Source organism: Saccoglossus kowalevskii, chromosome 7, assembly GCF_978046115.1.
Source record: "Saccoglossus kowalevskii chromosome 7, keSacKowa6.1, whole genome shotgun sequence".
Classification (NCBI taxonomy): Eukaryota; Metazoa; Hemichordata; class Enteropneusta; family Harrimaniidae; genus Saccoglossus; species Saccoglossus kowalevskii.
Window position 1 is genome coordinate 19,234,653 of NC_140647.1, and position 20,019 is coordinate 19,254,671.

General features: G+C 33.2%; 1 protein-coding gene across 1 annotated transcript; it reads right to left on the reverse strand.

The window, feature by feature from the left end:
• Nucleotides 1–678: 678 nt before the first annotated feature.
• LOC100373656 (phosphatidylinositol 5-phosphate 4-kinase type-2 alpha-like) lies at nt 679–19,025 on the reverse strand. The gene is made up of 9 exons (XM_002732628.4): nt 18,732–19,025; nt 11,521–11,618; nt 8,518–8,614; nt 7,515–7,667; nt 6,775–6,960; nt 6,183–6,296; nt 4,155–4,434; nt 2,903–3,006; nt 679–1,228 (listed from the first exon to the last, which is right to left on the reverse strand). The coding sequence occupies exons 1-9, from the start codon at nt 18,837–18,839 to the stop codon at nt 1,148–1,150; spliced, it is 1,221 nt and encodes a 406-aa protein (XP_002732674.1). The 5' UTR covers nt 18,840–19,025; the 3' UTR covers nt 679–1,147.
• Nucleotides 19,026–20,019: the final 994 nt, after the last annotated feature.

Below are 20,019 nucleotides of genomic sequence, written 5' to 3' on the forward strand. Positions count from 1 at the left end.
GATTTCCGTTTCATTTCACCAAGAAATTATTTTAACTCTTAAACTATACTACCATATATTTATTTAGATCACTAAAAACTCTCATAAGTTATAAGATAGTGCCATGATTATTAATAGGATTATGTGGATATGTGAATAACATGTGGTAAAGTTTATGGAAATACAGAGATGATGTCACAACAATTTAAGTCTAACTTTTCTTTCTTGGATGTGCGTGTGTAAGAAGAAGAAAAAACATGCCATATTTTCATGTAGCAATTACAAGAAAACTTGGATAAAATTACGCATGAAAAAAAAAAATACTGGTAAATAACATTTAAAAAAATTCACACTTCAGAAATGGGACTGTACTTAAAACTGTATTAAATAAACAAAAGAACTTGACCCGAAAACATAGACAACGATTTACATAACTGGTTTAGTATGTACTCCAGCAAGTTTCAAGAGTTACTGGCAATACATCTGCCAAGGATCTTGTTTAGCGAGGTTATTATATGTATTCACAAAATCTGTAATAGAAACTACTTCTAAGACAATTCATAATCAGTGTGCCACAGAATGTAAAACTTATGGAACTGATAGAAACTTGTCGCCCTTAGTCTATCTACTGCCTTGTTGTCGTACTAGATGCAGCCCTTCCCTACAATCAATTTCAACAACATTTTAATAAGCACTATATTTATCTGTATTATAATATTTTTATTTTGTCCTAAAATTTAGCACATAATTTCTACTGCTAAAAAATGGCAAGAAAATACAAATGCTGCATATAGACCACAGTAAAACATTAGACAGCTTGACTGGGAATCAGGCCATAAAAAAAGATGAAAGGACGACAAATAATCTCACTCCTGCCATAACAGTGTAAAATCACATTGCACTGGAAAACACATAGTAGCTTAAATAACATTTTAGCTAGTTTTACAGTTACTTCTACTATCTGGGAAATCTTTTAAGTCAAGTTTACTACCAATACATATGCAACAATTACAAACAATACTTTAATATTAAAAAATACAAAAATACAATTCTTTGAAACTTGAAAAAAAGGACAACTCAATCAGAGAAATTAAGACAGACTGACAGACTGAATTAGGTGTATACAATGATTGTCTATTTCAATTGTTGACTTCTCGACTTCTTGTGATCATTCAATAACTTTACCAATAAATTCCATGAATCTTCTCGAGTACTGTTCTGGTTTAACTGTGGAAATCTCTGCTCCTGCCTGTAAAATATAATATGGACTTGTCAATGAGATTCACTATGTATCCCATGAACTGTATCCTGGAAATAAAGAATGATTATGTGCGTAAGCGTGCTCTAATAATAAAAACAAACATGGCTGCCACCAGGGTTTGTCCTGACTCCACACAGAAGAAGTTTGCTGATTCTGTTTTAAACTTTTTGGATTTCAGCATTCCCAAGACGTATCCTTTGAAGGAAAAGGTGTATAATAATTTGAGGTTATTACAAGGATACCTCAAAGTATGCCCTCAGACAGTACGTCGTCACATCAACCTCTGCTGTGCGACAGTCGATACACCTGCTGTACTGTCTGAGTGCATACTTTGAGGTATCCTTGTAATAACCTCAAATTATTATACATCCAGCACCGAAAAACAACAGATTTTGGTGATTCGTTAAATGCCATAATAGCACTCATTCTAAGATTTATCAGAACTTATTCTGATGCTCAAATTTGTCCTTACAAAGGGTGAACTACATCACCAATATAGATGCATTTCAGGTAATTTGACGTCACATACAAACACTTTCCTTTGTTTACATTGGTTACAGAAGTGCTAAGTGTGAGATAGAACTTTTACACAAACAAATACAAAGTCAGTGTTGCTGCACTAAGTACATGAATATTCGTCATCTTTTGCACACAAGTTGTTTTTCAATGACCAGAGCCAGAGGATGATGTTGCCAGTTTACCAATGTATAACTGTCAACCAACTATGTCTAGTTACTTTGTATGCAAATTAGCTAATTGATAAGCACAATTTAACTCTCATCATTTATGCACAAACTTGACCAGTGTTTTACAACATAATTACTACGTCCTTTGTGTTTGCAGAGGGATTACAGCAGTTGCATTCACGCTATTTGGGACCCACTTAGGACTGACTCGGCTAGTGCCAAAATCACGTCCTAATTCGTCGATCTGTTATTTGGCCCAAACATGGAAAACGATACCATACCATGATAATAATAATTACTATATTGAAATTATATTCCTTTGTTGTTATGGTATTTATTACGAGTCATTGTGCACATGAACGGCAAAAAAGATTTGAAATACAATTATTTGTTCACGTCAATGTAGCATTGCAAGAAAATAGCAGTTGCAGCAGCACATAAATATGCGTCGCTGACGACGGTTTGTATTCATTACTACAGTCTCCGACCATATACTAGTATATCTGCATTTCCTGTCATCGTACTAGTATGAATCAGCGTATGTTCTCTTAAATTTATCACTGAGGGTGTGATTTTGGCTCGGTCTCAAGCATCTTTCGGGGCCGAGATCAAGTGTTTTTTTTTGTTCATGCCGACTTGGTCCCGACTGTTCACACACAAGTTTCAGCACGTGTCGACTAGGTCCCGAGTCTCGGCATGTGCCAAGATCTCTAATGTGAATGTCACTAATTTTAATCACCATCAACAGCTTGTGTTCTATACAACTTGTTCAGGGTTACTGTGGGTTAATATAAACCCCAAATTACAAACTTTATAAAATCCAAGTTATTTAAAATATCACATGGAAAAGGCTTCAAGACATGATTACTCAAACGATAGATACTACAAAGTACCACAATTAAAAAATAATGTATCCTGTAAAATTCGTTCTTCACAAATGCTATCAAACTGTGATTTACAGTATTTATTGTCTTACCCCATGTTTGACTGTTTTAGCAGCTTGTGCAGCCCTCTTCTTCGCACCCCAATGCGTCAAAATATCAATTAGAGCCATAAAGTAAATTTCTTTTCTTGGAGCTTCTGTAATCAGAAAACATGTTATTTTAATATGAATTCAAAATATCTGAAATAGATCTAAATCATGTACATTCAATGGGATGCTAACATGTCTGTTTTGATACTAACTATAAGCAGAAAAATGTTAGCTTATAAAGTCTGGATCAATCTATTCATCTTTTATAATATAAAAGATCAAAGTCACTGTAAAATACTTTATTTTAGGTGGAATTAATTTGTGCTGTTATCTATGAGGTTTATTTTCACTGATATTTGATGAGTTGAACGTAAAATATAGAAAAAGGTATTTTCACTAGCTTGAAGGAAAGAATCAGTGAAAATAAATAAAATAAATTCTCTTGGAAAATAAAGTAATTTACAGTAGTTCAAGTTTGCACTTGTTTTTCTAGGTTTTGAAACATCACAGGCACTGGAAGCATTTGCAAAAATATCATAAACTGGCATTGAGTACTTTTATTTTCACCAGTGACCACAGGGGCTTTGACCCTGATTCTATGTGGAGACACCTTCTTGCAAGTGGGGGAATACTAATTATATCCTGGGCATCGGTGAATAATTTCTACCGGAATATACTATGCAAAAGCACATCAAATACTACGGTAAAGTATTTACACATTGTATATTTGGATGATTTTCACAACATGCTTGACACATTAGGAGCACACAAATTTTACTCCGTATATTACTCCATAAGGCCAAAAAAAAATTGTTTTGTTGCCCTCAGCGACCGACTGAAAATATTTTTTTTAATAGGCCGAAAAATTAAAAGCTCACCATTTTAAGCAGTAAAAAAGTGTTTCCTCTAAAAATTAACGATCCTGGACAGTTGTTTGATCCCCAGAGTCCTCGTAAGTGGCGACTTTGAACCTTGGGTTGATTTGTATTTCTCTGACTTTTCTGAATACTATGAAGTCCATATACCATGGCTATTTACAATACCCTTAGTTTTTACAGGTTAAAAAAAAAAAAAAAAAAAAATCCGACCAACCGCCCGACCCAATTTTTCGACTTGAGGGCAACATAATTTTTTTTTGGGCCTAATAGTTGAGTTATTGAGACTACAAAAACAAATTCATCATGGAGACAATTTTTTCCCCTCATATACATATTCCTCAGAGTTATTTATATTCAATAGTTATACACATACATACCAGGTGAGCTTTTTATAGCAAATATATCAGTTTCAGAATCAAACTGCCCAGGTAAGACAGGCAGTTGTTGCTGAAATGTACTCATAGTAGCCGATGCAGGTTGTGGACTATCTGGTGGTGTAAATGCTGTATTACTACCACTATCATCATCTTGATCTCCGCTATCACCAACTCCATTACTTTCCACTTCCATCTCTTCTTGGTACTCCTGTTCTGCTTTTTCTATGTCATGTATTCCAACCAATAAACTATAATCCATCAGCTTCAACTCTGATAAAAACTACAAATATATATATTACTGGTGAGTACATGCACAGAAAAGGTATTTCTGGAAATGAACCCAAATTTTGGAGCCAACAGACAAATTTGAGCCAATTTTTTGATCCAATGATTATTCTGGTTTCAATCTTCGGAAGGAAAGTGCAGAGTATAAACGGGACTATTTTGTGAATTTGTGAAGAAAAGAGGGAATCGGTGGTGAAAACACTAACTTAAACAAAAAACAAATTCTGTGAGTCAATGTAAATTGCTAAATTTTGTAGCCTTAACAAGTTTCCTAGAATCCTACAACACAGAGTGTTATTTAGCAGTGAAAAGCTGTTTACAATAAGTCATCTACAACTTCATTTACATACTCAACATATCAAGTAATGTAGAAATGCCATGAATTATCACAGGTTGCTCTCTGCTGAGATTATGTATGCGCAAGGGTTCGATAAGCATGATGAAGCAGATTACTTAATGAGTTAAGACGTCACAACATCGTTTGAATGCATTTTTTATGCAATTTCAAATCACATTATGACTGGTTTTGATACGCAATTTGTGTACTATCTCGCGCTCATTTGAAGAACGTCAATTGAGACTTAATGGCAATTGAGTAGAGGAAAAATTTGGTACTTAAAAAAAATCTTTCAAGAAACAAACTGCTCTCTGATTGGTCTGACTGTTAATCATTAGGGTTGGGTAGCCAATCATATAACTAGCTTTGCATTGACTCTGAAATGGTAGTCAGTATTCTCAACAAGCAGCCTCTCAGGTAAGAAAGCCCTGCTGTTAGCAATGCACATTTCAATTAGATAATTGAAGATATCATCACGAAATGAACAAATCTACAAGATGTCTACCTGAGGTGCCTATATGTATAATATCAAAGCAGACTTGCGGTTTTTAACAAGAAGTGGAAAATAACACTTTTTACCAAAAATCACAAAAATATTCATCAAAATTAAAAAATTACAGACATCATCACAAAAATAACAAATCTGTACGAGAAGTCAAAAATATTCATCAAAATTAGAGAATTAAAGATATTATCACATATACACCAAGTATCAAAGCAATAAGAATTGTAGTTTTCAAGAAGAAGTTGAGAAAGTAAAAAGTTGACACAGACGACGAACAATAACTCGTATGATAAGCTCCGCTCGACAAAGTCGACAGTAGAGCAAAAAACTGATTTTTTTGTATTCATAACATGTCCTTCAAATATGAGCAGTGATACAACAATAACTGGTAAATATTTCCCAGTCAATATTGTCTGTATATTAAACTAAGAATTTATATTAGTTATGAGAATGTACGAATGACACCGGTGAATTTCTCAAACAGTCACGCTTCTTTTACCATATATCATTGTAGTTGTAGTCATGCTACATCTACCAGGACATCTCATTTACTAATTTTAACCCATTTTTATACAGTGTTGATGGTTATACTTTTGTTTATGCATTTTTACTATTCTGATACGTTTTTTTTTTTTTTTGGGGGGGGCCTCACCATATTTTCACATTTCTCTGTTAGTTATCGTTGCTTTAGTGCAGCTTAGGTGGGATTCTGTGAGCCCCCCCCCCCCCATTGGCAATAAATATATTTTTTCATTGTACTACAGTGTCTGCATCATAAATGTGTAGATAATGTAAAGCCAACATGTAATAATAATGTAGATTCAATGGATTCAAATGTGAAGTAATGTGGAGGTATAATTGGATCTTTTGTTCAACAGCAATATCATTACAAACAACATACCACAACATCTATCTTAAGTTGAGCCAAGAGTTCTTCTTTGCCTTCTTTTCCAATATAAATTTTGTGGTTCTTATCAACAAAGTCATTGTCCTTAAATGTGGGAAGCTCTTTTGCCTGTAATCAAACACATTCAATTTACATACTTTGATGTGCTTCAAATGCAAGGCTACCAATATTTGTTTCCCCAAATAAGATGCATGTTTACCGTCAATATTGACATTGTATTCTGATCATGAATGTTCTATTACCTTTTGTATTAAAATGTAAACAAATTAATATAAAAAAATTAAAAAGTATTAAATAAAATAAATAATTTAAAATAAATAAAATATTCTTTTTCTAAAATCTGTTCAAATAATCTAATTCACATAGAAAATACAGAGAAATTAGAAGATGATTTGAAAATAGCCATACTGAATAACAAGTAGACATCTAAAACTACAAGACATCACATATGAATTAGACAGACAGGTAGTCATGGCGATGGACACCTACTTAGCTACAAGTCGCCTCAATGCCTCCTCCTGTCTACTCAGAGGTGAAAACGAGGACAGCTCTTAGCTTTCCAAGGCCACAAGTGCATTGGACATACCTTCTCTTTGTCACTTGCTCTTCTATCAACTGTGGATCCTTTTAAATCAAACTTTTTATGAATATTGAGAGTTGTACTTAAAACACTGCGCATCACAATTAAATATGTCTCTGCTCCATCCACCGTTATTCTATACATGCCTAAATAATGGGGTAATAATGTCTTCCCATGGTGCTCAACAGTGAACTGAAATAAATGTTCAAGACAAAACTTACAATAGCGATTTAAAAATTCTGTGATATCTCCAATAGAAGTTAACAAGTTATGAGCACTGCAAACCAGAATAACAAGCCTAAAAGTTGTTGATAGTAATCAGTGGAATATTATATGCACCAGAAGTCCACAGATAGTTGTGAAATAACATAAACCTTTATTTTTGAATGGCATATTTTCACAGTCCGAGTCCCAGTTGAGTCAAAGCATTTATACAGGACATGATATGATTTGATTTGTTGAGAGACAACAAACAAACAATCAATCTACTTTCTGATTGGCTTGATTCAGTAGCCAATCAGGCACAATTTTGTAGGACACTTCGACTTGAGACTAGATTTGCAGTGACTTTCACAAAATTTTGTCCTTTCGAACACTGTTAATCTTCAAATCAAAAAAATTCCAAGCAATGAAAAATGAAACACTTAACATGATATTGGTTCCTGCAGTGTAAAATTGTCAATAACAACGTAAGAAATAGATTCTTACTAAGATTAAAAGTCAAGGTGTAGCTGAATTAGACCTACCTGGTGGTATTGTTTTATGATATTGTGCATCATTTCCACTTCTTCTCTTGATATTGTTTTGATTACATATTTTTTATCAGCCGAAATAAGAAAACGAGCTCCACTTCGACCTGGTGAATCATTGTACACTGGTTCCGCAGAGGTCATTGAATTCTAAACAAAAATCATTACATTATCAAATGAAATGCATGTACCTGTAAAGTTGTCACAATGTGACTTCACTGCTTGGCGTTCTCTAACAAGTATTACAATTATTGACAAGATACATTCGTAGGTTTATTTGTCATGAAATGATAACGAATTTGTAGACAAATATGAATATTTTGGGGGGACAAAATTACAGAATCAAAACTAAATAAATAAATAAATAAATAAATACAAATGTAACATTTATCTTGCAGTATTTCCACATTTTAAAATTTGTGTAGTTTTGGGGAGTTATATGTGCAGATTTAAGAAATACATGTTGAGAATGGTAGGTTAATTAATCTGCAACACGCACCACTCAGTTTCATTTCACCTGGTCAGATGTATAGTTAGTTATGATACATTCTATGCACATTAACCGAATGTTCAAAGAAGCCAGCAGCTGTTATTGATGTTGATAACTCAACAATCATAATTCACTAATGAATGTAACTTTGGGGGAACGTTGGTTGAGGTCCACAGGTGCTTGTGTTTGACCAGGCCTGGTTAATACCAGGACAGCCCAGCGAATTGCCATTTGATAGAGACATGGCTACACAGACCAGTCATGTAGTCAATCACAATCACAATGCCAGACTGTTCCTCAGTGGTTCATTCATCTAACTATCCAGCAAAAATGCAATGAAAATATTTTGTAATTTTCCTTATTCTAAATCAACAAGTTTCACAAAAAATTTGATTCAATAAACCAAAGTCTGTTATCGGTACATGTATAATAGTTGACAACTTTGTTTACGTTTTCTTCTATACTGCACATTTGAAAGCACAATTTTTAACATTAATATATGATATGTACCATGTATTCAGTATCATTGATGCCAAACTTCTCGCGCAGATTCCTGAACACCAACGGACAGTATTCTTTAACTTTAAAATGGCTTGGAAGATTCTCTCTGAATACAAACAAACAAGACATGTCAGTGGTCCATGGTATATTGTCATGATAGATGTATATATCAAACTGGTCATTTCTTAGATGATGTGAGGGAAACTGCCACAAACAGTATAGGATCTTTAAATCTCACCAGATAGACTGTAGATACATCAAGCAGTAGACGGTATACCAGTGTGCAATGTTCTAATGGTGAACACGCATTTATTCAGTTGTACAGCAATGAGATAGAGCTAGTTGAAAACTACATACGCTAGGACGATTTGGAACAATGTATCACTTGGAGTACAAAGGATGAAGTCTGTCTTAATTAACACTCTTTGTCAATTTAAAGACAAGGGTGGATTCACACCTTAGAATTTTAATCCTTGGCGTCAATTAATATGATTGGTTGTTTTAATTGAGCCAATCAGGGAGAATACACTTATGTAAACTGATAGAAATGGCTGAATACAGGCCAAAGTGTGTTTCTTTGCGTCACAAAAACAGCATAAATCTATAGAAAATTTTGGCTACTTCTACTCAATCTTGATAACATAACTGAAGATAATAAACACTGATAGTTATATACAACAATGAAGTAAATCTGATAAAAAGAAGCGAAGTTATGGTTAAATAACATGAAAAATATATGTATCCACATGGCAATAACGATAGATGACATACAAAAGTCAAAACCCACATTATCTGATGCAAATCTGAGTATAATGCAGAATACAGCTTTGTGGTTTGCTGCAAAGTATATTATTCTTTTGACTATGACCTGACAAATTGTAGTAAAGTGCAGATTCTCAATCGCTGTTCCAATGCATCATTTAAAACACTATCCGCATACATTAATCCTGTGTGTTATTTTAACATATTACATACACCAATGTTGTACTGTAATTTGTAAATGCATTAATTATTCAATAGATTTCAATTTTGTTTTTTTTAAATGAAGTTCAAAGTGAAATGTGAACATATAAACCTTGAACCATGCATACACGAGATATGGGTACCATAGGAACAACTTTGTGTGTTGCATAGATCAGGGTTCAGTCCCAAAGTTTATCTTGGTGAATTAAAAAATTTAGGATCTGTTGCCTGTTCGTTAAACCATCACAAAAACTATCTTGTCTCACATACACTTGGTGCTTGTCGATTGTTAGTACCGGTAGACTGACTGATAACCTGGTTGCGCGAACCTTTGACTAAATCGTACTCAACTAGTAAACTGATAAAAAAATTGTAATCTACATATTTTTAGGATTGTATATGACAGATATATAAAATACTATAGACATTCATTGAAAATATCAATTTCACAGTTGCATCATCATGGAGTCCTATTAATTTGCTCACTAAAATGTGGTGGCCATTTTTCCTGTTACATGTATATACCTGGTTTGAGAACATTCAATCTAATCGGAATTCTATGTAGTACAAGTCCCTGAATACAGTAGCCACATTGGAATGAATCAAAAAACAAATTGATATGGATCTATCATGTATGGTCTTTGTACTAAATTTGAGAGAAATCAGTTAATGCATGCTGAGGAAATGACTCACACTCGCTCATACATGTATAAATTAATAATCTTGGTTTTTACTCCTACTATATAGGAGACATACGGTACATGAACTATGATGAGATAAAAGCTGAATGAATATTTGAGAATCAACCTTTTACGGGTCCACTCAGACAACTCAGATGGAAAATTGGTCATGAAATAACCCACATGCATGTACCTACCACCTCTTCTTGAGAGGGCAACGAAAATGGTATATATGGTATTTGTTCTATTAGAAGTGAATCTCCAATAGAAGTGCATATAAACCAAAAATTGCATTGAATTATTCAAATATTTACTTATTTTGATTATAGTAAAATCTCTGTAATCTACATATTGCACATGTGCTACTAATAGAGTAATGAGGTAACAAGTAATTTTATTAGTTAAAGACAGATTACACTGTTTATGTAACACAATCTAATGTAACAAAAATACTATTGTTATGGAAATCATTATGTCTTTATCTTTGTACCCACCCAATTATTAAAGTTTCAGAAAAATAAATTTATATTTTTATTTAAATTTAAAATTTCACTTAAAAAAATATAAAGTGATTCCTGTCTATCAACATTTCAGAAAATTTAGAAAAAATACCATCTCAAAATATTTTCATTCGTCTTTGTTTTCTTAATAATCATTCAAGAATTTTTGAATAAATTATGGATTTTTGTTTTTGAACACATATGTTTTTTTCATTCTAGAAACAAATATAATCTAATATCTGACACATTATACTCCTGTAAAGTACTTTATTTTCAATTTGATTTTATTTTTTGCAACTTTCATTCATCCAATTTTGATTCATCAGTGAAAATACCCTTAAATTTAACTCATCCAAACAGTGAAAATAAATTTTATTCGAAACAGCCAAAGGGCCTTTTCAGAGACAATTAATTCCAGCTTAATTATTTTACAGTAACAAATATGTATGAAAACATGTCAGATAATTGCCAAAACGGTTAAGTTGGTTCTGACTTTGAATAAATAAAGGAGATTGGACATTGATTTGGAAAAGTTTTTGGCTAAAAATGTGAAAATGGTGTCAACCTCAAATAAAGCAACGCTGGATTAAAAAACACACCCTAAAACATATGGTATTCATAAAACCTAAACAGCTACTGGTAAAATATATTACAGGAGACAGCGATCTTTGACATAAGTTAAATTATGTAAACAGATGACAAAGAAGAATTGATATAAGAGCATATTGATAAGCCCAGTTCAGTTCAGTTGTAATACCCCCATAGTCCCCAACATTTTTATATCAAATGTGCTCCTCATTTATGTTATTTTCTGTTTTAATAATATAAGATGGTGAAACAAAATGAGAGGAGTAATAAATGCAACTTACTTATTGAAACAGTGATTATCCACTTTAGTTTTGGTGTATGCCTTAAAATCATCGGGCATCAACATGACTGGAATATTCACATGACTCAGCTCATTTACCTGCAATACATCAAGTGATAAAAAAAACACATTACAACCAAGACAACAAATTTATCAGAAACAAGTACTTCAACATGTTGGATTGGATTACATAAAACTGTAAATGCACTAATTATTCACTGGCTTTTTATTTTGCCATTTTCGCTGATAAGTTAAATTCGCTAAATTAAACCTTAAAACTTATTGTTTCTTGGCAAATTAATGAAATTAAAAGAGAGAATATGCTTAAAACATCAAAATAGTGAAATTATTAAATGTCAGTGAAAATAAATGGTTTCACAGTATTTTAAGTGCAAGTGCTAGAAACATCATCCATGGTATACTTTAGTCTGTTTTTCAAGATAGATGCTATCCATTTAGACATGGACCACTGCATTGTAGAAGTGGATGATTACACACATTCGGTAGACTGGTCCACAAAATGATGCGCGGTTTTGGACCAAGAAAAAAAAAAATCAAAAGCAACCTATAACCGACCAGAAAAAAACAACTGATCTTTCAAAATTTAACTTCTAATTTAGTGAAATTCTTGTGTATGAAAAATCAATGTTGGGTATAACAAGACATGTTCACTGCATGCATTCCATATTCTGAATTCAGTGTTGAATCAAGTTGAAAGACAAATATAATCACTGGGGTCCAGGGACTAATACAATTACTGAAATATATACAGTATTGATATCCAAAATGTTTTTTATACCGGATGCCAAAAATGGTATGACCTGGCGCGTTGAAATCAGACACCAAAGTTAAAAGTTCAGTTAACTGGTTTGCTGAATGTATTGCAACGTACATTTACGAAACAACATGTGTCCTATGCAATGATATTGTCCCTGTTTGTATTTAGCCGAATTAATATTTGAGAACATGAAAGAAGAGCATATATGTAGAAAATTTCAGCCAACTGGTCATTTTAAACCAAATCATGTAACGAGCATGAATCAGTAATGCATCCTGTGTGATCTTTTTATCAATTTCAATTTGGTGCAGACACTCTAAAGAAATCGTTGGAGAAATCGTTAGAGAAATCGTTGGAAATCGTTGAAGACATGTTCAAATGTTAAATTTCACTGAAACCCCAGAACAGCTGCAGAGAACATGCAAACAACACTTTTGCCTCTTACCACATTTAAACAAAATCAATGAAAGTACCGGTATCAGAGAAATAAGTAGAACACTAGTCAGACATTTAGAGTAAAAACACAATAACATGCATAAGTAACCCATTAAAGATTGATCTCAATATTAAATTTGTATGAGAAATGGACTGAGCAGGCATGCTTGAGAAACAATTGCATGTTTAAATTTAGTTTTTTTTGTTTTGTTTTGTTTTGTTTTGAGATACAACCACACGTGAACTAGATGTATTTCAATGTATTAATTAACTGCATACTATGTAAATTAATTGAGCTGATTAAGGTAGCAACATGGTAAGACAAGTTACAAATTGATCTATGTTTCAGCATGCTAATATAACAACCTATACATCATCTGAAAGCACAGATATAGGCAAATACGATAGTAGCCCAGAGTCTAGCAGTTGGTTTCTATTCTAACCAACGCCCAGTGAAACACGCTTGAAAATTCAAATTGGATTATCTAAATTAGCAGAATGTGGTCGTGGCAGTAGTCGCTGTCGCTCAATAACAAGATAAGACAGAGCGATCTATCAAATTTAGACAGGGGCCTATGGTTTGCTATTATTTTTAACCACACTCACTCATTATTATTCATAAGTCTGATTAGTGTATCAACTAGGGGAAAGCGGGAATTTCGTGCATGATAACATGAGAGACATCAACATTACACAGGGAAAATCATGATCGCTGCTATGCAAGTTTTTCAAGCTGTACATACAAGACGATTCACTTACGATACCTGCCATGTTGTTAGACCTGGCAGCGTGTGGGAATTCCTGGATTTGACCTTGTACCCACGTTTGTACCTATGTCACATGTGCAAAATGCGTGCGATTACGTAAATTATATTTACGCTCAGACTCCTCCCTACTTCCTTTTCTGTCTCTTTTGAAATTGAAACCAGGATCACGTGGGGATGCTTTGACGTAATGTTGTTTGTGTCAGTTGTCCAATTAGCTTCATACCTCCTGTATTCGCCATTTGCATACTCGCACCGATTTCTGTGCTAGATTCAGCTCATTTCACTGAGCGGTGATTACGAACAGCTATGCAAAGTATCACAGCAGAGTCTCTGGGCTAATACAATAGTGCATATGCCGTATTAATGTTTTTCGGAGGAATTACATGGCAATCTATTTTGTCATTGCCGTTTATGGCTATTCATGGGACGTTCGTAACCGTGCAGGCTGGAATACTTTTTTTATGATCTCTACCTGTTTTCTAGCCATGACCAAATAAATAGCTACAGACAGTCAAAAATATTATTGTCATATGTAATCAAAAGTGATTCAAGATAAAAAAAAAAAAAATAACTGCAAACTATATACAGTAACAATTTTGACATAAAATATTCAGCCAAACACAAACAACGATGGCCTCTTAACCCATTGAACACTGTAATACTAACATATTGATTGTACCAGAACTGTTATTTTTAATATGGTTAACACCAACAACAAATATTTGGGACAAGTGAAGTCATTATTATGAACAACATGTAGCTCCAGTAATGTACCAATTTACATAACAGTGAATTTGAATAAAATATAAGGCATGTTTGACATGTTTCATGTTCGTAATTTTCATTCACAAAATGGCACACAAATGCACTCGTCTTATGGCATTACCCCAATGCGTCAAATATAAACAAATTTTGTCTGAAAAAATACTAAATATTATATTTGAAACAATGGGACAATTTTCATACAAAATGGCCACCAGTCAACAACCTTTTTTTCTGACCTGGAAATAAAATGACATTTAAGCATATCACAACTATAATTCATAGCACATCATTTCATATATATTTATTCTATATTTTATTTTATCTTTCGGAAATACATTCTGGTTAAGCACAAAGAAGACAAGGCAACAGTTTTACACCCCAGTGGTTTTGAAATGCAAATCTGTTATGTATCAACCTTTGAATGATGTACATGGAAAGACTATCAGTCATAGCATAAGCTCTGTGATAGCAACAATATGGCTATAAATCAGGCATTTTCACAACCATTTTATCCCTCTGGAAACAAACATGACTTGCAAACGTGTTTTTTTCTTTATACTACATTGTATAATAACTGTTTAACCATAGAAACATGGACGTACAAGTAAAATAAACAAGCAACCTCTTGGCTGAGATAGCTCCGCTGTTAGCAATGCACATTTCAATTAAAGAACTGAAGGTATCATCAGAAAATGAACCAATCTGAGAGAGGTCTATCGGACTTGCTGTTTTTAACCAGTCAAAAATACTTTTTACCAAAAATGACAAAAATATTCATCAAAATTAAAGAATTGAAGATTCCATCACGAAAAGAACAAATCTGAGAGAGGTCTACATGTATCAAAAATAATCAGACTTGCGTTTTTTTTAACAATTAGTCGAAAATATCACTCTTTACCAAAAATGACAAAAATATTCATCAAAATTACGTAATTGAAGATATCAACACGAAATGAACAAATCTGAGAGAGGTCTGCCCAAGGTACATATACACCAAGTATCAAAGCAATAAGAATTGTAGTTTTAAAGAAAAAGTTGAAAAAGTAAAATGTTGACATGGACGATGGACGCCGACGGACAATCACTCATATGATAACAAATTTAAAAAAACAAGCCATGCATGGCACATTCCCTATTAGTTATCGAATTTAAGATATAGTTTTGTTTATAGTAATATAGCTGGAATATAAACATGTCAGGAATAAGATTATGATGATTGTTTAACATTTAAATGATTGTCATTTGTATCTGATCGTCAAACAAGTATTTAGAGAGCATTAATTAAAACAAAATCAGCCATTTTGAATACATGTATAATGAATATATAAAATTTGAACATAGTCAGTCAAAGCATGTCAGAGATATAGCTCTAGAAGCCCATTCACTAAAACAAAATGGCCACTAGTCAGCCATTCTGAAATTCGATCTAAGAAAATAAAATAACGTGCATCAGGAACCCGTAATGTCTAATGTATGTACCAAGTTTGAACAAAATCCATCCATAAATGCTTAATATTTGATGATTTTTTAGCACAAAAATGGCCACCATTCGGCAATTTTTAATAAGATTGTCAAATCAATATATCTATGACATGATGTATAATGAATATTTCAAATTTGAACATAATCAGTCACAGCAAGTCAGAGATATGTCACTAGAACCACATTTATTAAAACAAAATGGCCACCAGTCGGCTATTTTGAATCTTATCTGAAAAACAAAATGATGTGCATCAAGGTCCTATAATGTCCAACGTATATACCAAGCTTGAACAAAATCCATCTGTAAACAGCCGAGAAATGCTTGATTTTGATGATTTTTAGTACAAAAATGGCCGCCATTCGGCCATCTTGAATCAGATCGTGAAACAAATTGATGTGCATATGTATAATATCGTGTATGATGTATGTGTGAAGTTTGATTGTGTTTGATCCAGAAATATCTAAAATACAGGTCGCACGGACGCACGGATGCACGGACACACAGAGGTCAAAACATTAGTCCCAGTTTTCGGACTGCGTCCGAACGGACAACCATGTTGTCGTTCTGTATCTTGTAGCTAGAAACAAGCCCACCTATCTTTACATGACAAATGTTGACCACATAAAATTGACAGCATACCTGGTATATATAGTTGTAGTAGACAGCTTAAGCTTATATTTATAAATATTTAATCAGTTCATAAAACTATATTCTCCCTAGGAAAATAGCATTGTGAAAATTTGCATAAAAGGAGAATGTGCATCTGTCTTTTAGTTTCATTGTTTATTCAAATTTACATGTAATGGACCACTTCCTGGTAGAACCCATTGACAGGTAATCCAAGAAATCTTCATAGTCAGCATGCAATTGCATTTTATGCAATGTCTGTGTCAACACAAAGTTTCAAACTCAGCAGGTATTAACTTTTAAAGTGACATGGTCCTTGTATGTGCGTGTGTGGAAGGGCTTACCAAAACATGAATGTCATATATAGCAACACATTTTTAATGCTTGAGTAAACAGTAAAATATCAATAAAATAAAATCTGTATGAAAATATGAATATGAAAATAATTCATTCAATTTTCAAAAATACAATACTAGTAAACAGAAATCTAAACTGGTAGATATTGGGGATTAAATTCTTACATGCATGTACATGATTAAATTGGAAAATAATCAATCACTGTGTGACCCTTATGTTATTGATGAATCTAAATATGGAATATAAACATTTATTCATAATAGATAAAATTTATTTTCAAAAATAAACAGCAAACATAGACAGTTTAAGCCAACTCAGACAGTTACCCGTTTTTCAGGTGGTTCTGCTCTGATTTCAATCGTAAATTTATGTTCATACAATTTTAATACATTAATAATTTCCATATTTAGAACAACATTTTCATGGACATGATTAATATTGATCTAAATAACCTGTACACATGTGAAATTTTATGAGAGTTACTTGTTTCTCTTTTTCAGTAACCAATGTACCTCTATAAAATCGGATCTTGTTGAATTATCTGAATTTCCATTTTCCAGTGGTTATCAAAATGATTCATTGAATATTTTACCCAGTATTACTTGCTGCGGGTGTTGCACCTTAGAGCAACTTGATACACAAAAGGATGTTTTTATTATTATTATTAATAATCAACTTCTTTGGATTGATGCTGAAAATAAATGTGTCAATAAACTGTGAAGCAATGCCACAGCGTTTTTACTATGAGACGCCATCTTGGTTTTGTTTATTGTTGCCAACTAGGATGCTGCGATAAAAAACACAAACTTTGGCGGTTTCAGGATACAAAATGTATTCAGAAACACGCAGATTTGGCCAAAGGCTGGAATTATTTACTCATCAATAACAATAATGTGTGAAACAGCCTTAATGTTTTATTGTGGGAAAAAAAGACCATTCTTCAAAGCGAACAAACACAGTGTAGTGTTGATTTATAGTAGATTCATGATTTGACAAAGCAGCCGATTTATTGAACCAAGCACAACTGTTTTACATGACTGTGATACATCTCAATTGACCTTAATGATGAAATAGTCATTATAAATAATCAGAGTCTAATGGCACATGAATAACTGTGGTAAAACAACTTTACCTGTTTACAGTCTTACATGAGATCTTTATTACCAAGAATGACAATGACTCTTACCTGAACACAAGACTATAAATCACATCAGCCTAAAAACATTATATGCTTAACTTGATCACTGTAAATCAACCACTGATCAGCTATTTTTAAATTTGAAAATCTGATTAAAATTGTTGTTTTATGCAAATTTGGTGACCCCTAACATATTATAAATCATGAGGAACATGGAAGTTTATTAACAAAAACATCTGGTTTTCATTTTTGACTGCCATTTTCTTGACCTGGTATTGGGAAAACAAGGGAACTTAAATCTTACTGTAAAATATATCTCATGTATGCATTTAAAAGGAAAGATACCAATCCCTGAAATTGAATGGACCATGGGACATTATAGTCTAAATCGTTTACATTATTAATCTGTTTTCCATTGTAATTTAAATTTAATAATTCAATTTATTGTTATATATATATGTTGTAAACAAAACATATCTGTCACTGTTTCGCTTTGACATATTCATAGTACACACCTCCCTAAACAAACGGATTCAAATCATGATATAATCCTGAAAAATTTCAAGGTCATGGACAGAGCGTTATATAACAATCAACATACCATAGATCATGAACATACTATGTACATACAATTGTTACGTAAAAAGAAATATATTCAATATTAAAAACTGAATACTGGATGATGGCAGACATCCATAAATTGACAACATCCCCGAAGTCTTTGAGTGTCAAAATGATTTATGCTTTGTTTATGATTCACAGCAATTATTCATCACATCCTGTAGAAAGATGCATAACAGAAAACGTACTTATATTTTAAAGATAATTTATCACTGAATAATTTGAAAAATTAAGGACTTACCGTGTGATTAATTCCCCACATAAAAACACTCAGTAACGGTTCGTTTGCACGGAACAGTTTTACCTTCTGCGATACAGCCTTGATATGTTTTTTCTTGCACGTTGCCATTTTCTTCGGAATAAAATGCACGAATTCTCGAATACACAGTTACGTTCAACTATGAACAGATGATATTCTGTCCATTAACTATCTGTCATCGTTTTATGTTTACGTGCCGATGTTGTTGTTTGTCTTCGTTGAATGTACACACACCCACCACCACCGTACGTATGTATCGTCTTCTTTCTTTTCATTCAAAATGGCGACCCAATTTCTTAATTACCCACAACTCTCAGCGGTGATCTCTGACCCTGATGACGGACGTTCCGGATCACACTTTCTCACATCCCAGAAGCTGCAGAAGCATTGGATAGACAGGAAAGGTTGCCGTTTAAGTTTGTTATTACAGTCAATCAAATATAAATTTTGAATTTTTCAGAAATTTCCTTGCCGTGGAAAATAATCTAAAACCGACTAGCCTTCCTACTCCTTAGACACAAATGTAAACAAGAAACTTGGCCAAGGAAAGTTCAGTCGAACACAGTCACTCCTAGTAGAGTGACTGTGAGTCGAATAACAGAAAATTAAATTAAAGCGCGGTGGTTGTCGCGCAGCGTGTGTTTGAATTTCATGTAAATAAACAATGTGTTTTACACGCGTTGTATACGTCGCTATGAGTCCCATATCGAACAGGACGCGGCACGACGACTACCGCCCTTTAGACTGTCTCTGATATTTAATTAAGAAAATTTTAAAAAAAATGTATCATCAGATATTTTTTAATATATAAATAGTCCTATTTTTAATATCTTTGTTTGCTTGTTCGCTTGTAATATGTAGTATTTCATGATATTAACATTTTCTAGCAGCATGACCTCAAAAAGACATGTGTTATTATAAAGTGCTGTCCCGGCATGAAATGTTCTTTTTAATTCCCTCGCAATGCATTGTGCATACTTGAGACATATATTCTGTGGACGAAACAAAAGTTCCTTACCGTGGAATCAAGTTGAGCGTTTTTTTGTTTTTTTTTGGTTTTTGTTTTTTGCAGATTGATGCATCATGCTTGTCACATAATAGGTTTCATGTAATACATTTCATTATCAAACCCGTAGATTTCCGGTTGTACTAGTATGTGAGCACGTGCTTGGATTGGCGTATACCGTCGTCAATTTCATTAGTAGGGCGGTGCCATTCCCTTGACACCCTGAGGGCTTCATTTGCAAATGAAATATTACCAAGATAAACA

Bases quoted from the DNA above. Each gene is read 5' to 3' on its own strand.
- LOC100373656 (XM_002732628.4), bottom strand. From the start codon at position 18,839: ATGGCAACGTGCAAGAAAAAACATATCAAGGCTGTATCGCAGAAGGTA. The intron at 11,619-18,731 runs GTAAGTCCTTAA...GATGTATTGCAG, and splicing joins TGTGGGGAATTAATCACACG to GTAAATGAGCTGAGTCATGT. The intron at 6,961-7,514 runs GTAGGTCTAATT...CATTTATTTCAG, and splicing joins TCATAAAACAATACCACCAG to TTCACTGTTGAGCACCATGG.